The 23,755-nt window shown below is 42.1% G+C and overlaps 1 protein-coding gene across 4 annotated transcripts; it reads right to left on the bottom strand.

Moving 5' to 3' along the window:
* Positions 1-801: 801 nt before the first annotated feature.
* On the bottom strand, positions 802-21,998 carry CNR1 (cannabinoid receptor 1). Of its 4 annotated transcripts, none has more exons than XM_078055014.1 (2): positions 21,922-21,998; positions 802-3,364 (listed from the first exon to the last, which is right to left on the bottom strand). In XM_078055014.1, exon 2 carries the CDS (start codon positions 3,299-3,301, stop codon positions 1,883-1,885), a length of 1,419 nt encoding a protein of 472 aa, XP_077911140.1. In that variant the 5' UTR covers positions 3,302-3,364; positions 21,922-21,998; the 3' UTR covers positions 802-1,882. The 4 variants fall into 4 exon arrangements, with proteins under 4 accessions (XP_077911140.1, XP_035950687.1, XP_035950688.1 ...); XM_036094794.2 differs by lacking the exon at positions 21,922-21,998 and adding an exon at positions 21,696-21,775; XM_036094795.2 differs by lacking the exon at positions 21,922-21,998 and adding an exon at positions 21,291-21,359.
* Positions 21,999-23,755: the final 1,757 nt, after the last annotated feature.

Here is a 23,755-nt window from a genome sequence, read left to right as displayed (position 1 = left end):
AAAGGCCTAATTCTGAGCACCCATGGCACCATGACGGAGTATGAGGCTGGGGCATAAGAAGAAAGTGAGCCATGCTCATCTTTATACTTCAGCAGATCTCGCTAACCAGGAGCAGAGGAGAGGCCTATTCCTTAGCCCAAACTTACCCAATCAAAGCCCAGTCCTGGGGTTGTCACCGAGGGCATCTGGGTGAAGCACAGAAGCAGCCGTATGTCATCCAAGCCTCAATCACAAGTGTGTCGGCTCCTCACTGCCTTTTTCTGTCTCACCCACTGTCTGCCTGGCCTCCTTAGCCACATGCACCAGACCGGGTAAGTCCTCCTTCAGCAAGCGGGGTCCAGTGCTGCTTAAACGGGGTCACACCGCTGCACGCTCCACCGACAGATGTTACCACGGGGCCTTTTAGAACCACTTCCCTTTTGATGATTTACCTCCCCATGGACTTGGTCGACCTTAGGTGCTCAGAAACCAAGACACTCATTTCCCAACACTGACATGGTAAATACAGACCTTCACCTGCATGTTTGTCATTGATCATTCCTTGCTAGACATGGGTCTTATGAAATATCTAAAGATCAGTTTCATAGTACTTGACCCAATCCCTCAAGGGGGGAGGGGAGGAATTTTCTGAATGTTTATGGTCAGTATTTTTATCAATGAGCTTTCTGGAAGAACTCAATTTTAGAAACTGAATTCATGTGCAAGTGTGCAGCGAGTGGTACAATTTACACTTGGTCACAGTTTTCTCACTTTGTGACACGACTGTAACAGTTACAGGATAGAAACACACACACACACACATTTATATTCACACTCACGCACGGTATAATTTTACTTCTTTTCAATTAAGAAAAAATGAAGACTCATTTGGCCACCCAGGCATGAAATCTACTGAAACCTGGAATATAAGAATGCAGTACTCTTCAAGTAAACAGTAATTGCACAGTGATAACAATATACATTAAGATTGACACATGCTGTCTTAAGAGGTCTAGTAATAGCTAAAGACTAAAGAAAGTCAGAGATGTCAGCCATAAAAGTCAATATGCCTTCTCTCTTCCATTCTGATTGTAATCCATCACCCAACAGAACAGCCATAGTCCAGAAGATAATAAATGTCCATGTATGAAAATGCAGGGCTAACAAATTTTTAAGTGTCAATGAATTCTGCTCAATACTCTGGAGAGTCTTCAAATTCTTCTTGTTGTGTTAACAGAAAAATAAACCTTTATGGTTATCTGAGTGTCAAATTTAAATTGATTGGAAAAAATATTAAGGTTTCTAAAGTCACGGGCAATAATTTTTTAAAAAGTGGTCTCACTGGTGTATATCCGCTGCTTGTGTCCCATTGTTCTCATGAAAGTCTACCTTTCAGTTTTGCTGAATTAGACAAATATAAATAACACACAGTAAACACTGATACACATCTCACAAGACACGATACATTTTACAAAAGAGCTCTACTTTAGTACTGTAACTTGTAAAAATGGACATCTCTGATACTTATGGACAAATACATTTCACATTATAATGAGAGTTGTGGTTACAAAGGCATTACTCATTTGATGGTGTTTTCCTACGGGTCCTTAGAGTTCCGACCACGTAGCCGCAGGCGCCTCTCCTATTTCGCTGAGACTTTGAAGAAGCTTCGGTCACATCAGCAGCAGGCTTTCTTCACTGTAAACCCCCGAAGAACTGATTTCAGTACACTATCGAAACGCTAGAGAACTGATAACCGATCCTGGTAACAATCACCTTTCACTGAGCATGGTCAACTTAAAAAAATATAACCGATGAGACAACAGACTCTTCTAGATTTTAAGCTTTAAAAAAAAAAAAAAAAAAGAATTTCTTTTCCTGTGCCGCCAGGAAGGCGTCAGGCTCACAGAGCCTCGGCAGACGTGTCTGTGGACACAGACATGGTCACCTTGGCAATCTTGACCGTGCTCTTGATGCAGCTCTCCGCGGCCCTGTGGACGCTGGCTGTGTTGTTGGCGTGTTTGTGCAGGCAGTCTGAGTCCCCCATGCTGTTATCAAGAGGCTGTGCGGTGCCTTCGCACGAGGGAAACATACTCCGGAAAGCATGTCTCAGGTCCTTGCTCCTCAGAGCGTAGATGATGGGGTTCACGGTGGAATTCAGCAGGCAGAGCATACTGCAGAACGCAAATACCGTCTTAATCAGCTTGTTCATCTTCCCAAAGACATCATACACCATAATCGCGAGCAGAGGGCCCCAGCAGATGATTAAAACCACAAGGATCAGAACCAGGGTCTTGGCCAGCCGAATGTCCATGCGGGCCTGGTCGGGCCGCGTCACCTGCACCTTGCCGTCCTCTGACGTGTGGATGATGATGCTCTTCTGGGTGCCGCGCTGAATCATGCGGACCGCGTGGCTGTGAGCCTTCCAGAGAATATACATGTATGCATACACGATAAACAGCAGCAGCACGCTGGTGACCCCGATCCAGAACATCAGGTAGGTTTCGTCAATGAGCGGGAAAATGTCTGAGCAAACGGACTGCAGTTTCTTGCAGTTCCAGCCCAGGAGAGGCAGCACGGCAATCACGATCGCTATGGTCCACATCAGGCAAAATGCCACCACGGCCTTGGGCCTGGTGACGATCCTCTTATAAGCCAGGGGCCTGTGAATAGATATGTACCTGTCAATGGCTGTGAGGAACAGGCTGCCTACAGAGGCTGTGAAGGAGGCAGTGACCCCACCCAGTTTGAAGAGAAACACATTGGGGCTATCTTTGCGGTGGAACACGTGGAAGTCAACAAAGCTGTAGACAAAAATGACGCTCCCCAGGAGGTCGGCCACCGCCAGGCTGCCGATGAAGTGGTAAGAGGGCCGGCAGCGGAGGCTGCGGGAGTGGAGGATGACACACAGCACCAGCAGGTTCTCCAGGACCGTGAAGGTGCCCAGCGTGAGGGACAAGACGGCGATGGCCAGCTGCTGGCTGGGGTTCAGAATCATGAAGCACTCCATGTCCATGAAATTCTCCCCACACTGGATGTTCTCCTCATTCTCCTTGTAGGATGAAAGGGACTTGTTGTAAAACTCGGTAATGTTCACCTGATCTGCCGGGACTAACTGGGCATTGTCTCCTGCAGTCATCTTTTCTTGGAAGGGACTTCCCCGAAAGGAAGTTAAAGGAAATTTCTGTGGGAAGTACCCTAATTTGGATGCCATGTCACCTTTGATATCTTCGTACTGAATGTCATTGGAGCCCACGTAGAGGAGGTCTGTTGTGATGGTGCGGAAAGTGGTATCGGCAAGGCCATCTAGGATAGACTTCATAACCTCCGTCTTGGATTAGGCCAAACTCAAAAGGACTGAGAAAGAGACCCGCAGCAGGGAATCCTAACAGGAGGGAAAACAAAAAAGCTCAATGGTGAGAAGACTGGGAGAATAATAATAATTTTTTAAAAAACTGACTGTAAACATCCTAAATGTGTACCATCATGTTATTCCATTCCCGTCTCTGGGCCTAGATAAAATCCTTGTCACATTCCGTCAACAAAATGAGTCAGTCAGTCCGAGAAAACCACCCAAAGTTGGCAATGTGGAGGCACCCACTAGAAACACACTTCTTTCATTATTTAAGCTGTCTGGATTTAAGGCACTGTGTGATCCTGCGCAGACCTCCAGGGTCTGACAGTCAAGCGGAAGGAAGTGTGTCTTGGGCGCACCTCACAGTTGCCTTAGGAAGTGTCTACCACCTGGCTTCTACCATCACAGACACACAGCATCCTAATGCTGGTGGGGACCGGGGGGAGCAACATGTCCCACAACTTCTGCTCTTGAAGACTTTATCACCTTGTTACACAGGTAAGACTGAATGTACAGCACAACCAAAGAATGAGGTGGTGTGTAATCAGGGACTGTGTCGTGCGGCCTGTGTGCTGAGTGTGAAGGGGGAGGAAGAGACTTCTGAGAACCAGAGGAACAGATGACCACAGGGGACTATCTGGATGCTGGCCTGTCTCCATCAGGCAAGTTTCTTCCCCCAGAGGAGACATTTGGACCAATACACTGCTGAGGTGAACTTCGAAAATGTCTACACCAAACAAGAAAAATGTCACGAAGGGCAAACTTGCACTGAGGCTCTTGGGAAGACCAAGATCCTGAACACTGGGAAGCAGTGATGATGGAGAGCGTTTCCTGACAGTGTCCCCCATGAGTGGTGCGGTGACCCAAGCACACGAGACAGGAAGCAGGCCTCGATGGTGTATCATCTAGGCTTCCATGTAGACGGCACCGGAAATAAGGATGACTGAGAAAAGGGGGCCAAATTTTAAGGGCTCTTCAATTCTAAGATAAGCAATTTGGTGTTTGTTTCAAAATAAACAGCCAGGGAATTGATTTTACTATTTATAAATGTCTGTTTAAAACGCAGCTGTTAGGCGCTTTAGCTTATAAAGATATTAGAATTACTGAGTGGTACCTATAATAATTTTAAAATAATCATAAAAACCAACATTTTATTTCCTAATTGTATTTTTCTTTTTTTAATATATCACACTGTGCGGGGGGGTAGTTATTAATCTTGGAACAAATGAAAATGTTCTGAGTTCGCCTGCTAAAATACAAAGATCCTACCTATCTGAAGTCATGATTCATTTATTCATCCATTCAACAGACTACAGAGCACCCAGTATGTGCCAGGCACCGGGGTAGGTAGGCACAAGGGGCTACACACAAACGGGATCAAGCAAGAGTCCCTAGCACATGAAGTACACAGTGTGGCAGAGGACAGCTGACCCCGTAATTAGGATGAAGTGTGCTGACAGCTCTGACTGGAGATATACCAGATGATGCTGGGAGCAGCCAAACTAGGGGGGTTGAAGGAGGCTTCCCCAAGGAAAGGATGTTGATGCCGAGAGTATGTAGGATTAGTGAGTGGAGACAACACGTGGAGGCAAAGAAAAAAATGTAAATTAATACCTTAAGTATCACAAAGTGTTTTTGTTTTTGTTTTCTTGTTTATTTAGTAACCTGGAATAGGGACAAGGTGCTAAATGTGGCCCACCTTCGGACATCCTGCCATCCCTGGGTCCAGGCTGTCTCCTGAGTCAACTCCACTCTCTGCATACTTACATTTGCTAAACAACTCCATTTACATATGAAAATTTTCGCCCATCATTTGAGGGACACAGAAAATAGCCACAATTTGTGAGAGAGCTGTTAATGGTCCTGGCATATCCTCATATCTCACTTTGACCTCTCAATTCCCACCCGTACTCAAACACAGCGCTCACTGGCCCTGGAAGACATGCTGCTCTTGGGTCACACCTGCACGCCTTCCTCCTCCCCTCTGAGCCCTCCCCTGTCTGAAATACGCATTTCCAAGATCCCTGTTCCATTGATCTTTCAGGGCCTGGTGCCAGTTTTCCCTCTATTACAGGCTTCATAGTATCATTTAATCATGAGCTTACATATTTACTTTCATAACTAGAAAGTGGTTTCCAAGCACAGGAATGGTGTCTTTTTCTCTTCTGTGTTTCACCAGCCTGAAAACATGATAGCAGACAAGAAAGAGAGGGCTGGTCTCCCTTAGAAATGGTCACATAAACCTAATAGGTGGCAGCTGAATTTTATTAACTGGTGCATAAAAGCAGTGATTTAATAATATTTATTTGCCTTTTCTAAAAATTAGAGGAGAGAAAGGTAATTAATTCAATGGCTATATGGCCTGAAAACCAAAAGTTGAGCCCAACATTTCCTGCTGGGAGCCAGGCCAGGACCTCCATCACCCAAGTCCTCTTATTTCAAGTAACTAACTTGCCCTTCACATCTCCCAATTAAAAACTAACTTATTTGAAATTTTGATCATTTATATGCATATATTGCATCCAAATGATTCCAAATTCAAAAGGAACAGAAGGATGTACAGCAAAGTCAATCTCCCATCCCCATGTCCCAACCATCCGGTTTTCCTCCCCAGTGGCAAGAAGGTCCTTTCTAGAGATATTCCATGTATACTCAAGCAAATATATAAATTCATTCTTTATTTTCTTTTTAACAAATACTAATATACCATAGGTACTGTTCTGCACCTTGCTTTTCCATTTAAAAGTATACATGAAGACAGTTCCACGTTGGTCCACAAAACCTCCCTCCATTAGCAGGTGCCTTAAGTGTCTGCTAGATGAATGCGACCAGGCTCCTTCTGATGCAGGTTTAGGTTGTTTATCATCTCTTGCTGTTACAAAGAGTGCTGCAGCAAATTACCTCCAGTCCTGTCTTTTTTCACATTTCTTATGGAATTATGAATAATCGTATTAGTTGTCCAATCTCATACTTTGGACTTAACCCTGGATGCCTCTTCTTTCTTGGCTTCTATAATCCAGCAGACCACAAAGTCTTGCTGATTTTCCCTTTTTATGCACTTATGGAGAGCTTATTATGTGTAGGTGGCATCCTGAGCCTCTTATGTCTATCGAATTGTTTATTTTTCACAATGGCCCTGTGAGGTGGGTGCCACTATTATCCCCATTTCATAGATGAAAGGCACAGAGAGGGTAAGGAATTCGCCATTCACATAGCTAGTAGGTGGTCAAGCCAGAACAAGCCCAGATGTTCTGGTTCTAGAGCCATGCCGTCTAATAAAAATGTAATAGGAGCCACACCTGCAATTTTAAAGTTTCCACTACCTAGGTAAAAAGAAAAAGGTAAGAGGTGAAATTACTCTTAATAATATATTTTATTTAACCCAATGTACCCAAAATATTATTACTTCAACATGTGGTACTAGCCACATTTGAAGTTCTTAATAGCCACATGCTGCTGGTGGCTACCATACTGGACGGTACAGGTCCAGAGCTGCTTTTAACCTTAATGAACCATCATCCCTTTAACCTGAGCCAGGGATGCTACTATCTCCCTCCTTTTCCCCACTGATTCTAACCAGTCAAAACACTAGTAATGAAGAAAACATTGAATTAGGAGTCAGCAGACCAAATTACTGTGAGACTTGTACTTGGGCAAGGAGTTGTCTCTAAGCCTCAGTATTTCATCTGCAAAATGGGGATGAGGGATGATGATGTTGCCTAAGTCATACAATTGTTCTAAAAATTAAATGAAAAAAAAAGCGGATAACGCACTTAACATAGTGTCTGGCACAAAATTTAAGTCTTTAGTAAATATTAATTATCAATCATCACTTAGTACTGTGACTCTTGCCATATATTATTTCAAGGGAGTGCATTGCCTTATTAGATCATAGGCTGCTTATTCAATTTTTATTTCTCTCAGCACTTAAAGCATGAAAGAAATAGAAGATGCACAAACTCTATGAGGCGCTTATTTATAATCCCCATTTCACAGATAAGGAAATGGAGGTCATTAGATGTTAATGTAAATTGTCCAGAAGATGAAGAGTTTGTAGCTGAACCCGTGTCTCTCAGACTCCAGAATTTTTGCTCTTGGACTTTATGCACTGTTTTAGGAATTAACAGTAACTAGAATAAAGCCATTTTGCTTTCTGTATTATATTCAAGTCTTCTAGCTTCTTACAAACTCAAGTGAAGGCATTTTGTCAATAGTAATTAAGACTAGCTCCTACTAAATCACTATTTCTTATCCCAGCCCATCTAGGTAAATCTGCCTACTGGCATGGCCTCAAGGATTAAAATTTTAGTATCTGGAAGAGCTATCAAGCTTCTTCAGTGAAGACAAAGTATCACAGACCTTTTTTCAGTAATGCAAACCATGTGTGCCTGTGATTTACTCTATATTAAGATCACCACATATGTGATCACAATTTCCCACTTTAATGCAACCAAGCATTTTCATTAAAACAAACTAACTTGTTAAATCTGAGCCAGAGCATGGTATGGTTATGAAATATAGACTAATTTCTGTCCAATATCAGCCAACTTTAATTAAGGAATACAGTTTTAAGGTATACATGGATTTTGTGCAGTTCAAGGATTTTAGTAATGTCAAAGTACCACTGTGCACAGGCTATTTTAACAGTTAATGGGATCATGGCGGGAAAGCGGTCCTCTGCATTTTAGTAATTCTTTCCTTTATTTCTACATTTGGATTATTAGAGTAATTTTCACCTGATTATTTTTTGCATTGAGAGTTTTCTTTGAGAGTTCATTAGTAATACAGTTTAGGCTTTGGGGGATGCAGCTGCCATTAATTTTGTTTTTGTTTGCTACTGGGAAAATCATAATTGGAAATTTCTAGCAACATGCGTAGATGCACCTATTAAAAAAGCAGTTGGTTTTTATTACTGTTATAGTAAAACAATGATTGAATGACATTTAAGGGGATTTTCCTAGAATTTCCTAGAATTTCCTAGAATTCTGTTTTTAAAAATATAACCAACTTATGCTATTTTATAATCAATTATAAAATTGATTTTATAAAAATAAAAATATTTTAATGTGTTGAATCTATTATTTAAAAAAAAGTTCAAGTTTTTAGAATGACATTACCTGTTCTGTTTGTCCATCTCACTAAATGCACACTTGTTTCTCCATTTACTACCCCTAAACTTATATAACTGGCAGACTATGGTATCACATCAAAGAAATGGTCTGGGTACATCAGCAGCATGAAACATTCTAAAGTCTACCGAGAGTCTACATCTTTGTTTCTGTAATCACTGAGGGTATAAAATATCCATGCTCTGATTAGGGTGAGCATTGAGTAATAAAACAAGACTTCAAATAAAGTCTTTTCTATATCAATTAATAGCTGGTTATTTTAGTCTTCACTACCCTACTGAAGACCTTCTTTGTTTTAGAGAGACATTTCAATAATTTAGATATTTATCACTGCTGTACTGGAGTCAAAAATCCTTGCAGTTCTGGACTGTGCAACATCTCGGGGCATCCCTGCAGGAGGTCATGTCTAGTTGGGCATAAAACCCTTTAGAAGCATCAGAAGGACCAGCGCTCCTGAATAGTTACAGACTGTCTCAGCCCCCCAGGCTCCTTCTCTAATATCGTAAGTGTAGAAATGTTTTAAGGACGCAATGCCAAGCTCATAGTTTCTATGTTGATAGGAGTCCAGGATATCAAATGCAGGAGTCCCAGGCCCTTGCTTAAATGAACCTTGTTGTTTTCCCTTATTTCTTTGTTGGCTTTGTGTTGTTCTGCTCAGTTAGCTTCATAAAAGAGCCTTGTGAAGGGTTCAAGGGAATGAAGGTGCCAGTGGATATATTTATTATTTTCCATTCACTTCTGAGAACAAGTCTGGTTTCTACTAATTTGATCAAGAAAAAGTAACTTGATAATGTATTTCTCTAAAGTTAGTAGGAAAATTTTAGTTGACCCTTATAATTGCATTATGTCTAAGACATGTCCTCAATATACATGGCAGATCTCATGGGCCAACACCATAATTCAATGAATGATGCTTCTGCTATGGTTGAATGGGCAACTGAGTCTTTTCTAACTCTTACATAATATCAGAGTTTTGGAATTATTAAAGTAGTTTGGTCACTTTTTGCATTATCTTCTATACCAAAGACAAGTAAAGGATTGACTTAATTATCCTGGTAATTCAGGCAAAAATACATAATCCTTCTTCCTTGTATTAATGTCAGTTCCTTTTCCCATATATAAAAGAAAATTCCATTATGTAGGTAATGCTCGGTTGGTTCTCAAAGCTTTAGCTTTTCATATATTTTGTAATGTGGAATAGAAGTTATTAAACGCACCATTTTCCTCTGGTCTTTGTTAGTAAGAAAATACATTTCATGAAAATATATCAATTAATATGAACTAAATCGACATTGAGGGACTTATAAGGCTATATTTCTGTTCAAATTTAGTATGCCTAATAATTTAACATTTAAAAGCTTATTAAAATTTAAAGAATTTTAGGGCTGAAAAATGATGGCTTTAAAACTACATCAGATTAAACATTCACCATTAGGTGATGATGCCATAAGAAGAACCTATCAAAAAGGCAATGATACAAATGAAATGATTTGTTGACTTTTATAACCAATTCCATTTATTCATTTACCATTTAATTTTGTTGTATTGTTTTGATGTTTCTTCTTACTAAGCGCCTTTCTCTCTTTTCTGTTTTAGAGAGCTAACTTTTCCACATACCTGTGAAGAAAGGAATCAAGCATAATTGATGTGGCCTTCCCTTAAAAAAGACCATGCAAAATTTTCAGCTCAGGAGAAGCCACGGTCCATACACAAAATACTCTATAAGCCTGTCTTTATCATGTATGTGAAGTTTGGTCATTGAAAGCCAGCCCATAAAATATGTAGAACCCAGTAGATAGGTTACCTGACGGTTCATTGCCAAGGACAGCAATAGTTTAAAGTGTGCTACCTGTTGTCCAGCGGTGCAGCATACCTTTCCATTTCTTCCTTCACCTTTCGATGAAGGAGTACGTTCTCTTTGAAGCCACAAACATACAAATTAAGCCCAGTGAAAAATCAAGTCTTGTTTCTCTAGGTTCAAGTCTCAGAGTGATTGGGTGATTTGGGTGATTAAATAAATGCACAACAGAGAGAATTCCAATTCCCCAATATTTTAACAAGAAACATCAGAATACTTACGTGCTAAGAACATATATTATTTTTTAAAAATACTTACATGCGTTAGGTGCTATCACAATCCCCATTCTACATATGGGCAAACTGAGGCTTAGAGATATGTAACTATTGGAGCAGAGCTAGAACTCAACCCATGGCTACATAACTCGAAGTCCCTGCTCTTAATTTTGAGGTCCAGGAACCATATAATAAGACACTCTTCTTTGTTTCTAAGGGCGAAGAATTGATTTTGGGGAAAGGAAGTAATAAACAGTACCTGATCATTCTACATAGCAAACAACTAAAATCTGAAGGAAGGATCTCTTGACAGCAAAAATATTGCCCATAGTGCTTGCAAATCATCCTTGCCCCATGGTCTTCAGGGACAAAGTATGATAATTAACTACAAGCTATACATCCTAACCCTGGAATAGCACCTTATTTTCAGTGACTGTTGGCAAATAAAACAAAATCTACCTTGTCTTTGCCGCTATTTTTTTAATTAGATTTTTTCCCCTTCATTTAGTCAATTGTAAGGACTGTGGACGGTAATGACAGTTTATACCAGCGGGGAATGGAGAGGACACCTTCTTTAGGCCTGAAAGGGGCACAATGTTGTTAGTAAACAAGTTTGAAGCTTTCATTCCCGTATGAAGAAATTCAAACTCACTTGAAATCACTCAATTTGTCACCATGAGCAGTGTGGTTTTGTTAGGCCCAGACGGAAGATGATTCTCCACGGCCAGTTCCTAAGATGCTGGCTGGAATCAAGGCAGAAGAAATTCTGTAAACCTTTGTAAGGCTCCAACAAGGGAGTGCTTGTGACAGATTCCTGATGCCCAAAGAGCACAAAGCTGTGTTACTACAACAACGTGGCTGATGGATACAAAGTTATAGGCCTGCACATGCTTCGTGTATTGCATTTTTATTGGGCACATACTCCTAGCACTGTAGACCTTAAACACATAACCATGTATTACACCTGTGTAATGGATATGGGTCAGGGAAGCAAGAGAAATGACCGTCCATCTCACCCCACTCCGTTTAATAAAGGCCACCCATCTGTCCTTCTCCTCCCACAGATGACAGAATAGAATAGGATATGAAAACATGTCATAGGCATACGATACTGCATCATCCAACAGCATTGGGTTGTGCAGCCCAGTAACTGGGTTGTGTAATCCCCTTCCTATATATGCTTTGAGTTTTCCTCCCAGGAGAGAGGACGGGCACTGCTGAGTCATCCTGTGGTAGTCTTTCTTGCATCTAAACCCTTCAAATCGTGAACACCTTGAGAGGAGGGACCTGTCTTACATGCCTCGCGTGTCCTCTGCCTGGCACAGTGCCTGGCACGGGGTAGGAGCTCAATACCTGTTTACTAAATGAACGTTGGTGTGCATCAGCAATATGGCAGATCTATCTTAGCAGAATGGCGTTTAACTATGGATGGTTTTCCTTGGCATAAAGTCCATTGGTTTTTAGGGAATTAAAACTGAGTTTTAGTCTCAAACAAACATTCACCTGAAAAAAAAAAAAAAAAAGCAACTGCCCAAATGTAAAGGTTACAGAAAACCATCAACAATTATTCATCCCAGGATCTTTTATCTCATTGTTAAACGGAAGTTATATTGATGGCAAGTGGAAGCTTGAGGCAAAGACCAGGGATATATTTTTTATTCTGATCCTTTTGAGCCTGGGTGTGTGTTATGAACCTCACTGTGTAGCCACACAGCAGTGATAAACAAAGGGATTTTTGTGACACGCACAACCTTGAATGAATCCTGATTACATGCTGCTGATAGGCCTTTAAAGACAATATATAAAGTTATGATTATAATGAAGTTTTTCCTTCCCTCGAATGCCTGTTACTGTGCATTAATCTTTCCCAAAGGGCTTTCTCCACGTGCAAGTGTGTTTGCAAAACCACTTGTCAAGAGAAGTTATGTGAAAATTCAACCACTAGATGGAGTGGCTTCTATAAGCCCTCACGAATCAATTTGTTATTCTATTCAGTGGACATAGTTCTTGCTTTGGTTGAGCCACTTCTCCTCCTGCTATACAACATTTTATGTATTTTACAACCAAATTAATTAAAACATAAATAAGAAAATATGTTATGCAGGGTTAAAATGGGTTATTATTACTGCCTACAAAAACTAAATTTTTAATTGCTTTTCTGGGGCAAAGGGGCATTGAGAAAATTTAATATATCGATAAAATTAATTGTGAATATTTTGGGAAGTCTGCCTCAAGAAAGTAATTAAGGATGAGTAAAGGAAAGTAGCTCTACTGGAAACAAATAATATGTTTATGCCAAGAGATGCTAAAAGTAAGATGGGAATATCTCAGGAGCCCAAAATCAATTCTAATAACAAACTCAACTCATTTCTATTTTATGAAGCATTTGGCTTTCCGAGTTTCAAATACGAAATCACCAACACAGGCCATAATTCTCTGATGAAAAAGAACGGAAAATTATTTATCATTACAGGGGCTACAATGGAATATTTCACAAGAGAAGTGAATATTTGTTCAAATACTCATACAAACCAAGGATATGGTAGCTTTCTAAATAATTCCATTTCCTTCCTATCATTTTCTTACTGGAATAATTTTAAATAAGTTTTTATTGTATAAATCCAGGATTCCTTCAAACACGATTTTATAAATTAGGTACTTATGTGCCATCTCCTTTAGTTGAAATGTTAAAAAAAAATTTCAGTGTGTACTAACATGCAAGATACAAACATAAAAATATGCTTTCAAGATGCAAATAATTATATACAAACAGAACTGGAAGAACTAGGTTTCAGTAAAAGTGAAAAATTGCTTTGGAAATGTAGTTTCAATTAAGACGTAAGTGTGTAAATTTGTTGCAAGTATAGGATTTTGATGTCACTGAAACCATGAGGTGGTTCTGTATGTACTTGTTCAAGGTCAGCTAGGATTTGTGTGGTGCAATTTTGTGATTATGAACAGAGCTGAGGAACTACGAGTATTCAGGAAAAAGTGACGTGAAGATAAAGAATTAGGAAATAAGATGGGTGAGAACGGGCTGGACATCCAGGGTACATACATCTCAAAGAATTGTCTGAGACGTCACACAGCGGTCTGCGAGCTCATGCGGAGTGATCTTCTAGGCCAGTGGTTCCCAAGGGGTGATCTCCCAACCAGGAGTATCTGCATGACCTGGGAACTTATGAAAACTGCAAATTCTCAGGTTCACCTCAGACCTACGGAGTCAGAAACTTTGGGGTTTGGGGCCCAGGTGTGTTGTCACGAGGCCCTCCAGGAGATTCTAACACACTCTAAAGTTTATGGAGACCTATGAGAAAGACTAAATGGGTGGGTGGGGGGATAAAAATTAACCTTTAGGAATTGAGGATAGGAAGAAAGAATATTCTGCGAGTGTAGATTTTTAGATCATTGAAATGGATTGCTAAGGGAGCCTGCTGATGATAAAGAAGTCTCCCAAAGAAGATGTTTAAAACCAAGGTATTTCTATGTGACCGAAATAGAATAATGTGGTCTAGCCTGAAAATAAACATAACATAACGAGTGGGGAACCTCTCAAGGTTTTTTCGGTCTACAATTCTGGGCTTCTCTGCACTTTTTCAGCAAATTCACAGTTATATTTTTGACCAACAGACAAAAGTGGCTTCAAGATATAATGTGTACTTATCCTGCATGCAGACATAAATTAAGAACTCCACACACCATTTTCTCCTAATTCTATTTACAAAGTCTATGCAAAGCTTTCTAGGCCTGCTAGCCATTCCTTTCAACGCCACTGCGAAGGGACCCATGATGACTGAGAATAAAAGAACGGGAAACCAGTAATAGTAGTTAACATTCAGCTTATTTTTTTAAGTTGGAAGTGTTTCTGTTTCTGTTCATCTCTTCCTCGAACTGTAAAACAATGTGTCACAGGATATGCACCCAGAAAACAACAAACTAAAATGGAAATTTTGCAGTAGGCCCAAGTAATGCAGATCCGCTGCAAATTAACTTACAGAATTAAATTATGCAATTTATACTGCTTATAGCTGGCATATATCTTGCAAAAATACCTAAAAGTTATAGATATATGGAAATGTATCCCAAAGTACTTAAATGTCTGACTTTGGGCAGAATGTTTCCTCTCTAATTATTTCATCAATAAAAATGGATCAGAGACTACGTATACTTAGTTTCCTTAGCTGAGGACTACAATCATCCAAAGGTTTTACCTTTTCTGGTTGTTGTTTGTAAAAAGTTTGATGTAATTTCCAAAACTACTTGTCTATCTTCCAGAGTCAAATTCCCACATAGGCAAAGACACCGAATTCTCCGGACAATCTTTTACTTACTTTGCTTATGCATTAAATTGTTCAGCTTTCCTTCTTCCCCACATACATACTGCTTGCTCACCACAACTGTACAAATGCTAGAGAAAACATTTACAAATTCTGGTAGCAGTGCATTGAAATGAGTTGGAAATCTGGTCCATTTAACAAGCCACACTGGAATAAACCAAAATACACAGATCATAGTGGCATTAAATTAAGTCTCTTTTCTAAAGAATAAATCGGGCTGATTACTTTTAAATATAGCTGAGTTAAAAGCAAACAAGACGGACAAAGGCATACTGCGTATGGTATTGGTTCACTTGCTATACTAAAAACATCTTGTTTAGCCTCTTGGCCAACAGAAATCAATGTTATAAAATTTCCTAGACGAATATCCAGGAGAAATCTGTTTTTTAAAAATCACACTGGAATTTATTACCAATTTAAATGTAAAACTCCTTGTAACTTAACTCAATTTATAGAACTCATATTCCAATTTTCTTCTCTAAATAGATGGTCTAAAAGAACAGATGAAGAAATAATGAGGAAAGAAGGGAACCCTCCCATTTAAACATAAACTTTGAAAAACATTATTTCCTAATTATATTTTATTTTAATTATATTTAAATATACTACTGACATACACAGTTTGTGAAAGCATTTGCCAGTATATTCAACTACCACAACAGATTGCCTGGCACATCTTTGAAAAATGCCTCTGCTTTTCTTTAAAAAGCAATAGCATGGAATTTGCTAGTAGGAATAAAAAAAAAAATAGATATTACATTGTCAAATTTAGGAAACTATACTGCACTTTATCTCCTGAAGTCAAAAACAAATTTTAAATGCTTTTCAGAGTTGATAATGATGGTAAGGAGTCAAGCCAAAGATATCAAATTTCTACTCAATGAATCCAAACTCTACACAATTAAGAATCCAAACTCGAGGGGAAAAATACAAATTAGATAATAAAATATTGTGCTCTTAGGGAAAAATGATTTGCCGTCTGTGTTAGGAGAAAAGGGAACTTAAATCCCTTGTTGCGTTCAAAAGATGAAAAATCTACCTTAAGAAGCTCATTCAAAACTACAGAATATAATGCAATAATAGCACAATAGGTTAAAAAAAAAGAGTTGGCTAAGCATTATCAAGTCCCATCTAACTAGTCTCAACTCACATATTCCAAAACAAAAGAAAACAAAACAAACAAAGCAACATTTTGAAAGCTTTCCTAAAGTGCAGGTGTGAACATTTCTCCAGCTGGGGCTACAGCAGAATTTCTAGTATTTCAGAACAACAGCTAGGACTCTGCCAGGCCCATTTGCTCAGGTTTGGTGAGTAAACAATTCTTCCTTCGGAAACCCATACAAGCACAGCAATGAACCTCATGCTCACTACATTACGAAATTAAGGTTCATTTAAATGAACCTTTAAATGAGAGGGTATCCAGAAGTTATCTGTTAATAATCCATACGGGAAATACTTCAAATATATGGGAAATACCAATGAAAACTAGCTCAAGAATATATTTGTAATGGCAACTGTGCTAGAAAAACTATTATAATGAAGGGTACTTTACTTTCCACGAGGCACCCTTTCAGTGAAGAAATAGGACCCAGGAAAGATTTTAGTAAATATTTTCTGTTAAGAACTAGAGGTAATCACAGATTACTTTATGTAATGGCTTTGACCTATTATCACTGATAGGTCATAAACATACCCCTCACCCACGCAGGCCTGTTCGAGAGTGGGGTTCCTCCAACATCAAACTTTTTGAGTAGGACCAAGAGAGGGACTGGAAAACCACTAGAAACAACCTTCCCCTTCCCCCTCACATATTTCTTATAGTTTTAACTTATTTGTGATGGCACTATAATGTGCTGTATATTTCACATATACTGATATTAATATGCATCCTGTGATACAGAAATAACCTTGTATTTTTTTCTCCCAACTTTCTTTCCAAAAATAATAAACAACTAGCAGGATTGGTGACAACTGTATTAAACACATCAATCAGTGTTGATGAGAAAACTATAATCAAACGTAGCTATGCCCATCCTGTCATCTTTGCAAGGTTCTTATGACACATGAGACAGGAACAGATTTCCACTACCCTGGAAAATCAGAACAGCCTTGTTCAATGCAATGTGGATACTTCTTTTGCCTTGAGTCTTCTGTGTCCATCTGCACAGCTGCCTTGAATTTGGACATTTCCCCAAGTTTGTAGTATTTATTTAAAATCTGAATTATATATTCAGATATATAAAGACAATGGGTCTAAATATTTATGTCAGCCATGATACACATCTATGAAGAAGTTTGTTCATATATGTATACAAGTGTGTTTATACATCCCAAACATCTAAAATTGTGCAGTATATAATTTGATGTTATATATTTTCTGGGTGACATTTATTCTTTCTTTTAGTCCAGAACATATCTGGGAGTAATCTGAGTTGATCTATAATGTGTTATATAGTTACCCCATTCTAATCTAAGAAGATACAGATCAGTGAATTAAATGATTATCAAAAACATTAAATAACAATTCAGTGGCAACGTGTTGTATCCCCCAAGCCCTCAGAAACAATGTTCATGCAGTTATAATCGAAAGTGAACATCGCTATGAGAGAAGAACTAAGAAAGCGCTGGAGATTGGGGGGGGGGGGTCATGAAGTTAAAATTTTGCCAATACAAAGTGTATCAATTGGTTTTGATTTCCTCTTATTCTTTAGCTTCTCTACCCATCTTCAGTCAAGAAAAGAAAAACCAGCAGAGCTTGCAGTCCCTCAAAATATAGATAGGCAATATGTAAGCTTGGCCCCAGCAGTTTTTCAAACAATGTTGGGTCCAGGTCTTTTCAGAGGCAAAAGCAGAATTATAAATAATTTAAACCCAAAGGCTGGTTTCCCTCTAACTAATTTGTCAGTTCAATTAGAAAATGATGAACACTAAAACAGAAGAGACAGATTACACTGGTGAAGACACAGCATCCTTTTTTTTGCTGGAACGAAAGCTCTCATCTGTGTTCTTCAGGCAACTGAGCTAACATAATTACCCCAAGAATAACAGTCAGCAACCTCAAGGACAGGCTCCATCTGACTAACCAAATTCAAGATGCTATAACCAAATCTCGTTTTACTCATCACGTGTTGTTAGGTATCTCCAAATTCAATTTATTACTTTTTTTTTTTTTTTTTTGCAGCATTCCTGGAGAGCTAATTATGGGAAATAATCCCTTCTCTTATTAGGCCAACTGTTTTCTGGGAAGAAACATTTGGTAAGCGTGATGAACTATAAACTGCTATTATAAGTTCCATTTCATCATAGTTTTTTCTTCAACAGCCAAGTATTCCAATTCTACTTCCAAACACTAATATGCAAGACAACCAAGGAGCCTGTCTAAATTTCCTGGTGGTTCATGTTAATTCTGAGTCAAAGCAAAGTAGAATATTACAAGATTGTTTGGAAAGAGTTTTTCAGGCTTTTGCTTTGGTAATTAATAAGCTGACACTGCATACTAAATACTCATCAACACAATCAATGGGGCTGCTTCTTTCTTGAGAAAATAGGTAGACCGAATCCAGGAGTTTTCTTTTGGAATAGACTGTAATATGCCACAGATAGAGTGGTTCTTCCAGAGAAATTTCATTCCCAGCAGTTTCATCTTGGTAACATTTAACAATTTCACTATTTTAACATTTTGAAATGCCAAAAAGAACACACTGATCCTGCAGCTCGGCTTATTAGAGAGGAACGATCTCACACGCGACAGGGAGGCATGGAGTCCACTGGGAAAAGGGTAACAGAAAAAGACAGGAAACAGTGGATAACAAACAAAGCCGAGCTCTACTCCAACGTGAAATCAGATTTTCACCAAAATGTAAAACTTTACACACCAAATTAAATAATATCATCTATGGTTTATTTCAGGGACTAGGCATAACGTTCTTTTCATAGGCATCTATATCGAAGCTATCTATTAAAATAGGGGGGCGTGAATATCTAATTTGCCTTCCTAACAATGAGTATGCAAGCATAGTAATTTTATTTTTGAAAGGTCAGAACTGAGCATTTTCTCCCTGTGGCATCACTTTACCCCCACAGAGACTTAGGAACACAATGAGACCTTTCCCCATCAGACACTTGATACATACCTCAGCCAGGATTGCTCCTTGCCTGGAGTGGGAGACATCTTTGGAACAAAAAGAATCTGTTTACAGTAAGTTCTCTTGGTAACCTAAAATGGATTAGTTTTTTAAAAACCACGTCCATCCTCTTGCCTCTTGCCCAGCAACTGCTATTGTGCCTACAAGTAACCTCTTGCAGTATGCAACATTTAAAAATCTGGAGGTGTGTGGATGCTGTTCATGTATGGATATAATCAGAAAATTATCTGTCTCACTTAAGAAACTATGCATGGCCTTTTATTTTGATAAAATTGCTTTTAACTGAGTTAGAGATGGGGAGGGGCAGAAGGGGGGGAAGGGACAGAGAAAAATCAATCAGTATATCTTCCCTTGCAAACTGTCAGTAGGGTAGGATTAGAAAAGCAACACTTTAAATCAGATAAAGTCCTATGGGAACCTTAAAGGTTAGTTGCTCTGAGCTTCTCAGTATTCTGCAAAATAGATTGATGGCAGTGGTCACCCCACTGATAACTCAATGTTCACTCAGTTTATGCTAAGAAATTGCATTTCCCCCATTGTTGAAAAGATATTAACTCGGTAATAAAAAATGAGAAGTTAGGGGACCCACAGAGAGATCTTTCAACACCTTTAAAACCAGTAAATCTGTTCTAATCTCTTATTAAATGCCCAAGGATGCTTAATGTATCAAGAAGCAACAACAAAGACAAGACTAGCACTTAATTTGAAGGTAAATAAAAAAGATGGGAGGCAAAATGATTAACGGATTACTATTTTTTTTCTCATTTGTTCAATTTAAAACTAAAATTAGAAGCATGCATGTTGCTTTCAAACTTTCAAATGACCAAACGACAGTTTCTCGTGTCTGTCACTGCAAACATTTGCACTGGAGAGGAGATCCATTTATGATTGTGAGCCTTACCGAGAAATGTCTTTCAAAAACACAGCAACTTTTTTCATCTAATGGCTAGTTCTGGATTAAATGGTTCCATCAACATTCAAATTTAGATGTTAAACGTACATTTACTTTTCCTCAAAAAGAGTGGCTCCTGCAGCTATATTTTCTACACCAAAAGTTTATTATTTGACATACATTTCTTTATATGACACTTAATATTTTAGACAGTTTCTAGGTTTGGTTCAGAGATCGATGTATTTGGGAACACTTAGTTGCTGATATGGTCTATAGACATTCAGCACCAACTCAAGCGCCTATTTTTTTCAAACATGCACAATTACACGTTTTCTACACACACACATCAGTGTACCCAGGGGTGCCCACACATTCAATAAGTAGTAAATGGTAGAAACCTCCAGAAGTAGCACAGACCACAGTTTACATGCTGGGGCTATACAGCTAAGTAAACATCGACGCACGATTCGCTCACACGGAATAAGAACTCCACGAAGGACACTTGGGGACTACACTGGTCAGTACCCGAGGGGGCGGGAGGCGGAAAAAGTATTTCCAAACGCAACCCTGCCAGGTCTTACCCTTCGCATCCCCCGGTCCTCGGGGAGAAGCTCCCTCGGCACCTCTCGCCCAGCGCAGGGGCTGCTTCTCTGCTAGAACGAAACGTTCCGCCCGACTCTACGGAGCTCTGCCGAGAGCCGAGGCGCCCCGCCCGGGCCAGGGGAAGGCACTGGCGCCGCGGGAGCCAAGAAGAGGCGGAGGCGGAAAAGAAGTGCAGAAGGAAGGGGTGGCCGAGGGAGTAGCCGGAGGGAGGCGGCGCCGGCGCGGGGATGCGGGCGAGGCGGGGTGGGGTGGGGCGGGGTGTGCCTCCGTCCGTCGGTCAGTAAGTCAGTCGGTCCACGCTGCCCGCGCGCCGGCGTCCCCTGCCTCCAGCGCCCGCCCGCCCGCGACAGCGACCGGGACTGGCGACCCCTCCGCTCCCGCCGCCCGCGAGCCTCGCCCCTTCCCCGGGCTCTTCAGTGGGTCCTCCCGCTCGCCCCGCCTGGGTCGGCGTGGGGCCGCAGGTCTCCGCCAGCAGTGGCGCCCGTCGCCTCGCCACGCTCGTGCGGTCCCTGCCTCTGCCTCCGCGGGCGCTCTGTCTCTGGCTCCCTCTCGCTCCAGTCCCATTTATGAAGCGCGGTCCCATCACGTGCTAATGAGCCTTTGTCCTGCCCTGGCAGCGGCGGCGGCACAGACCCCACCGAGGGAACTGCGCGGGGAGGGACCCGCGCACCGCGCAGCGCGGCACCCGTGGCTCCAAACTTTGCTGGCGCGGGGGACATGCCGTGGCGCCGGCCCTGGGGCCGGAGGGGACAAGCCTCTCCGGCCCGCGTCACCTACTTCTCTTCCTCCTCCTCCTCCTCCTGCGCCGTCGCCGCCGCGGTCCCGGGGGCTCCCACTGCCAGGACCTGGCTCTCCTCCCGGATACCCTCACACCCCGGCCGAGCCAAGAAGGGGCTCGTGCCTGCGCCGCCCCCGACCTCGGGGCCATTAATCACGCGCGCCCCGGCTGCGCGCAGCGCCAACACCTTGCGCGGGGGTCACGTCTGGGGCAGCTGGCTGAGCCGGAAGGGAGAGGGGAGCAGGAGGCTAGAGGCCGAGGCGCGCCGGGCCGGGGGTGCCGCCACCGGCCGTTCAGCTTGCCCCAGGACGCCCCCGGGCAATTGCGGCGGGCAATAGTGAGCCAGGCCCGGAGGCGGGCGAAGCGTTGGAACCACGCTGCGCAGCCCCCGAGCAGTTTGCTACCTGGCGGTGGCCACGCGACCACCTGTCCTCCGCCCTCGGGGCACCCGCTGGTTTCGCGCTGGGCGCCTTCTCCAGCCCCCGCCGCCCCCGCCCGACGCGGACCACTCGGGCGCGCCCCACCCGCACGCCCCGGCTACAAACAGCTGGGCTCCGTAGGCGGCTGGTTCTGCGCCTTGCTGTCCCGCGCGCCCCCTCCCCAGCCGCCGGGGGACCCAGCTCCTCGCACCTCCCGCACGAGGAGGACGCCCCCCTCCAGGGCCAGGCGGGAGGCGCATGGGGGCTCGGGGACAGCCGCCGCAGGCGCCTGGGGAACGGCGGTGCGCCCGGTGGCCGCGACAGGAATTAGGGTACATGCTCGTTAATTGGTTCCACTATCAGCCGCCGTCTGCCTCCCGTGTGCACGGATCAAACCTTAATTGGTCTTTACATTTATCATGGTGAATTGCGAACCTACAAACAAGCCCTAGTCGCTGCTTCAGCAGAAAAGGCGCTCCCCCTCCCTCCGGGGCCCAGGCAGAGTTGTGGCGGCGGCGCTGGTGGTTGTTTAGACATCTTTATCTCTCGTGAGTTGGGTCGAGGGAGAACTGCACGGTTTCCACCTGATGGAGGGAGCCACGTCACTCCGGGCCCCAGGAACCCCGCCGAAGGCACTTGGTTCGCTTCCCAGCCCTCCTTTCCGCGGTTGCCTCAGCGTTCATTTTATCACACCTCGCCAGGGATCCAGCAAATTCCGCCCCAGTCCTCATTCCGCACGCCCTCCGGTAGCGACCTCCACATTCCTCTCCCCCCAGGCCAGAGCCCAACAGCACTTGTAACATCTGGGCCCCATATTTGGACTACGTGGGAAGAATCCGGAAAAACCAGCCTCTGAAGGAAGAGAGGAAATTGGTGGGGAGGAAGCCGGAGGGTGGTGAGTCCAGAACCCTGGGGCAGTAAGTGCCTTTTGGAAACATCAGGCCAGTCATAGGTTTTCTACAGAGTGCTAGTTCAGTCTTCGAAAATCTCCCCAGATCGCTTCAGGTTAGAAAAATTATTTCCCATTTCCCCATCAGGGAATAGCCATTTAAGAATCCCCAGCTGAAATGATCGATTTCTAGTAAGTGGGCAGATGGAATAGGTTATAAACGAAAATCTGACGGACCCATCTATAGATGGAAGAATAACTGACATGTGGGTAGATGTGGGATGAGTGCTGGGCATTGAACCGGATGCCTGGTGCAGGCTCTACCCACAGCAGAGGAAAGCATCTTCAGCCTACCTCCACTGGGGAGACAGCTTCATCTAAAGATGTAAAAGGCGGGGTAGGGAGGCTTCAGCATCTGTTGATTCTTTTTTCTTCTAGGGATCATGGTGGTTAGATTTTTACCTTCACCTACACCCTTGGCAGGAGGACATAGTCACAGTTTTGCCCTCCTTGTGACTCCCAGACTCTAATTTCCCAAGTGAGTTGGTGACTTGACACCAACTTCAAAGTGTTGCCACTTTCATGTAGCCTAGGTTCAAAGGATTGCTAGCCATTAAAAGAAAGGATGTAGGTAGGTCTTCTTGCTATGATGAGCACATCTTTCAGGCGACAGGAAAACTGGAGGCTTTCCAGCAACACGATTTCATTTCACATGGGCACTGCCACTCTTCCCTGTAGGCTGGTGATCTGGGCTCTTGGGGTGGCCCAAGTATTTAGGATCCCTCCCATCCACAATTCCGACACACCCCAGGCGTACACCTGATAGGACATTCTCCCACTCATCAACTTAACCCTTGGTGTTCAATATCAAATCTAAAGGTGGAAATCATTTGCAACCTACGAAAGGTACTCCATGGAAATGTCGTATCTCAGCTCATTCACACCAACTTTTGCTTTTTCATAAAAATGAACAATCTAATTACTTTAAGGGTCTCTGAGTCATCCTGAATCTCTTTTAGTTGATGGTGGATTTTTTTTCACTGAATTCTATGAAATTCCAAACAGAAACCTGGGATCCAAATAGCTTGAAGTCTATTTGTTGAGTGACTGGCTGAAGTGCCCTGTGGACAGAGCCAATCATTAAGAGTCTAATCAA

The sequence above is a fragment of the Halichoerus grypus genome, chromosome 9, assembly GCF_964656455.1.
Source record: "Halichoerus grypus chromosome 9, mHalGry1.hap1.1, whole genome shotgun sequence".
NCBI classification, from domain to species: Eukaryota; Metazoa; Chordata; class Mammalia; order Carnivora; family Phocidae; genus Halichoerus; species Halichoerus grypus.
Note: the sequence above shows the minus strand (reverse complement) of the source record. Positions and strands in the feature narration are given on the sequence as shown.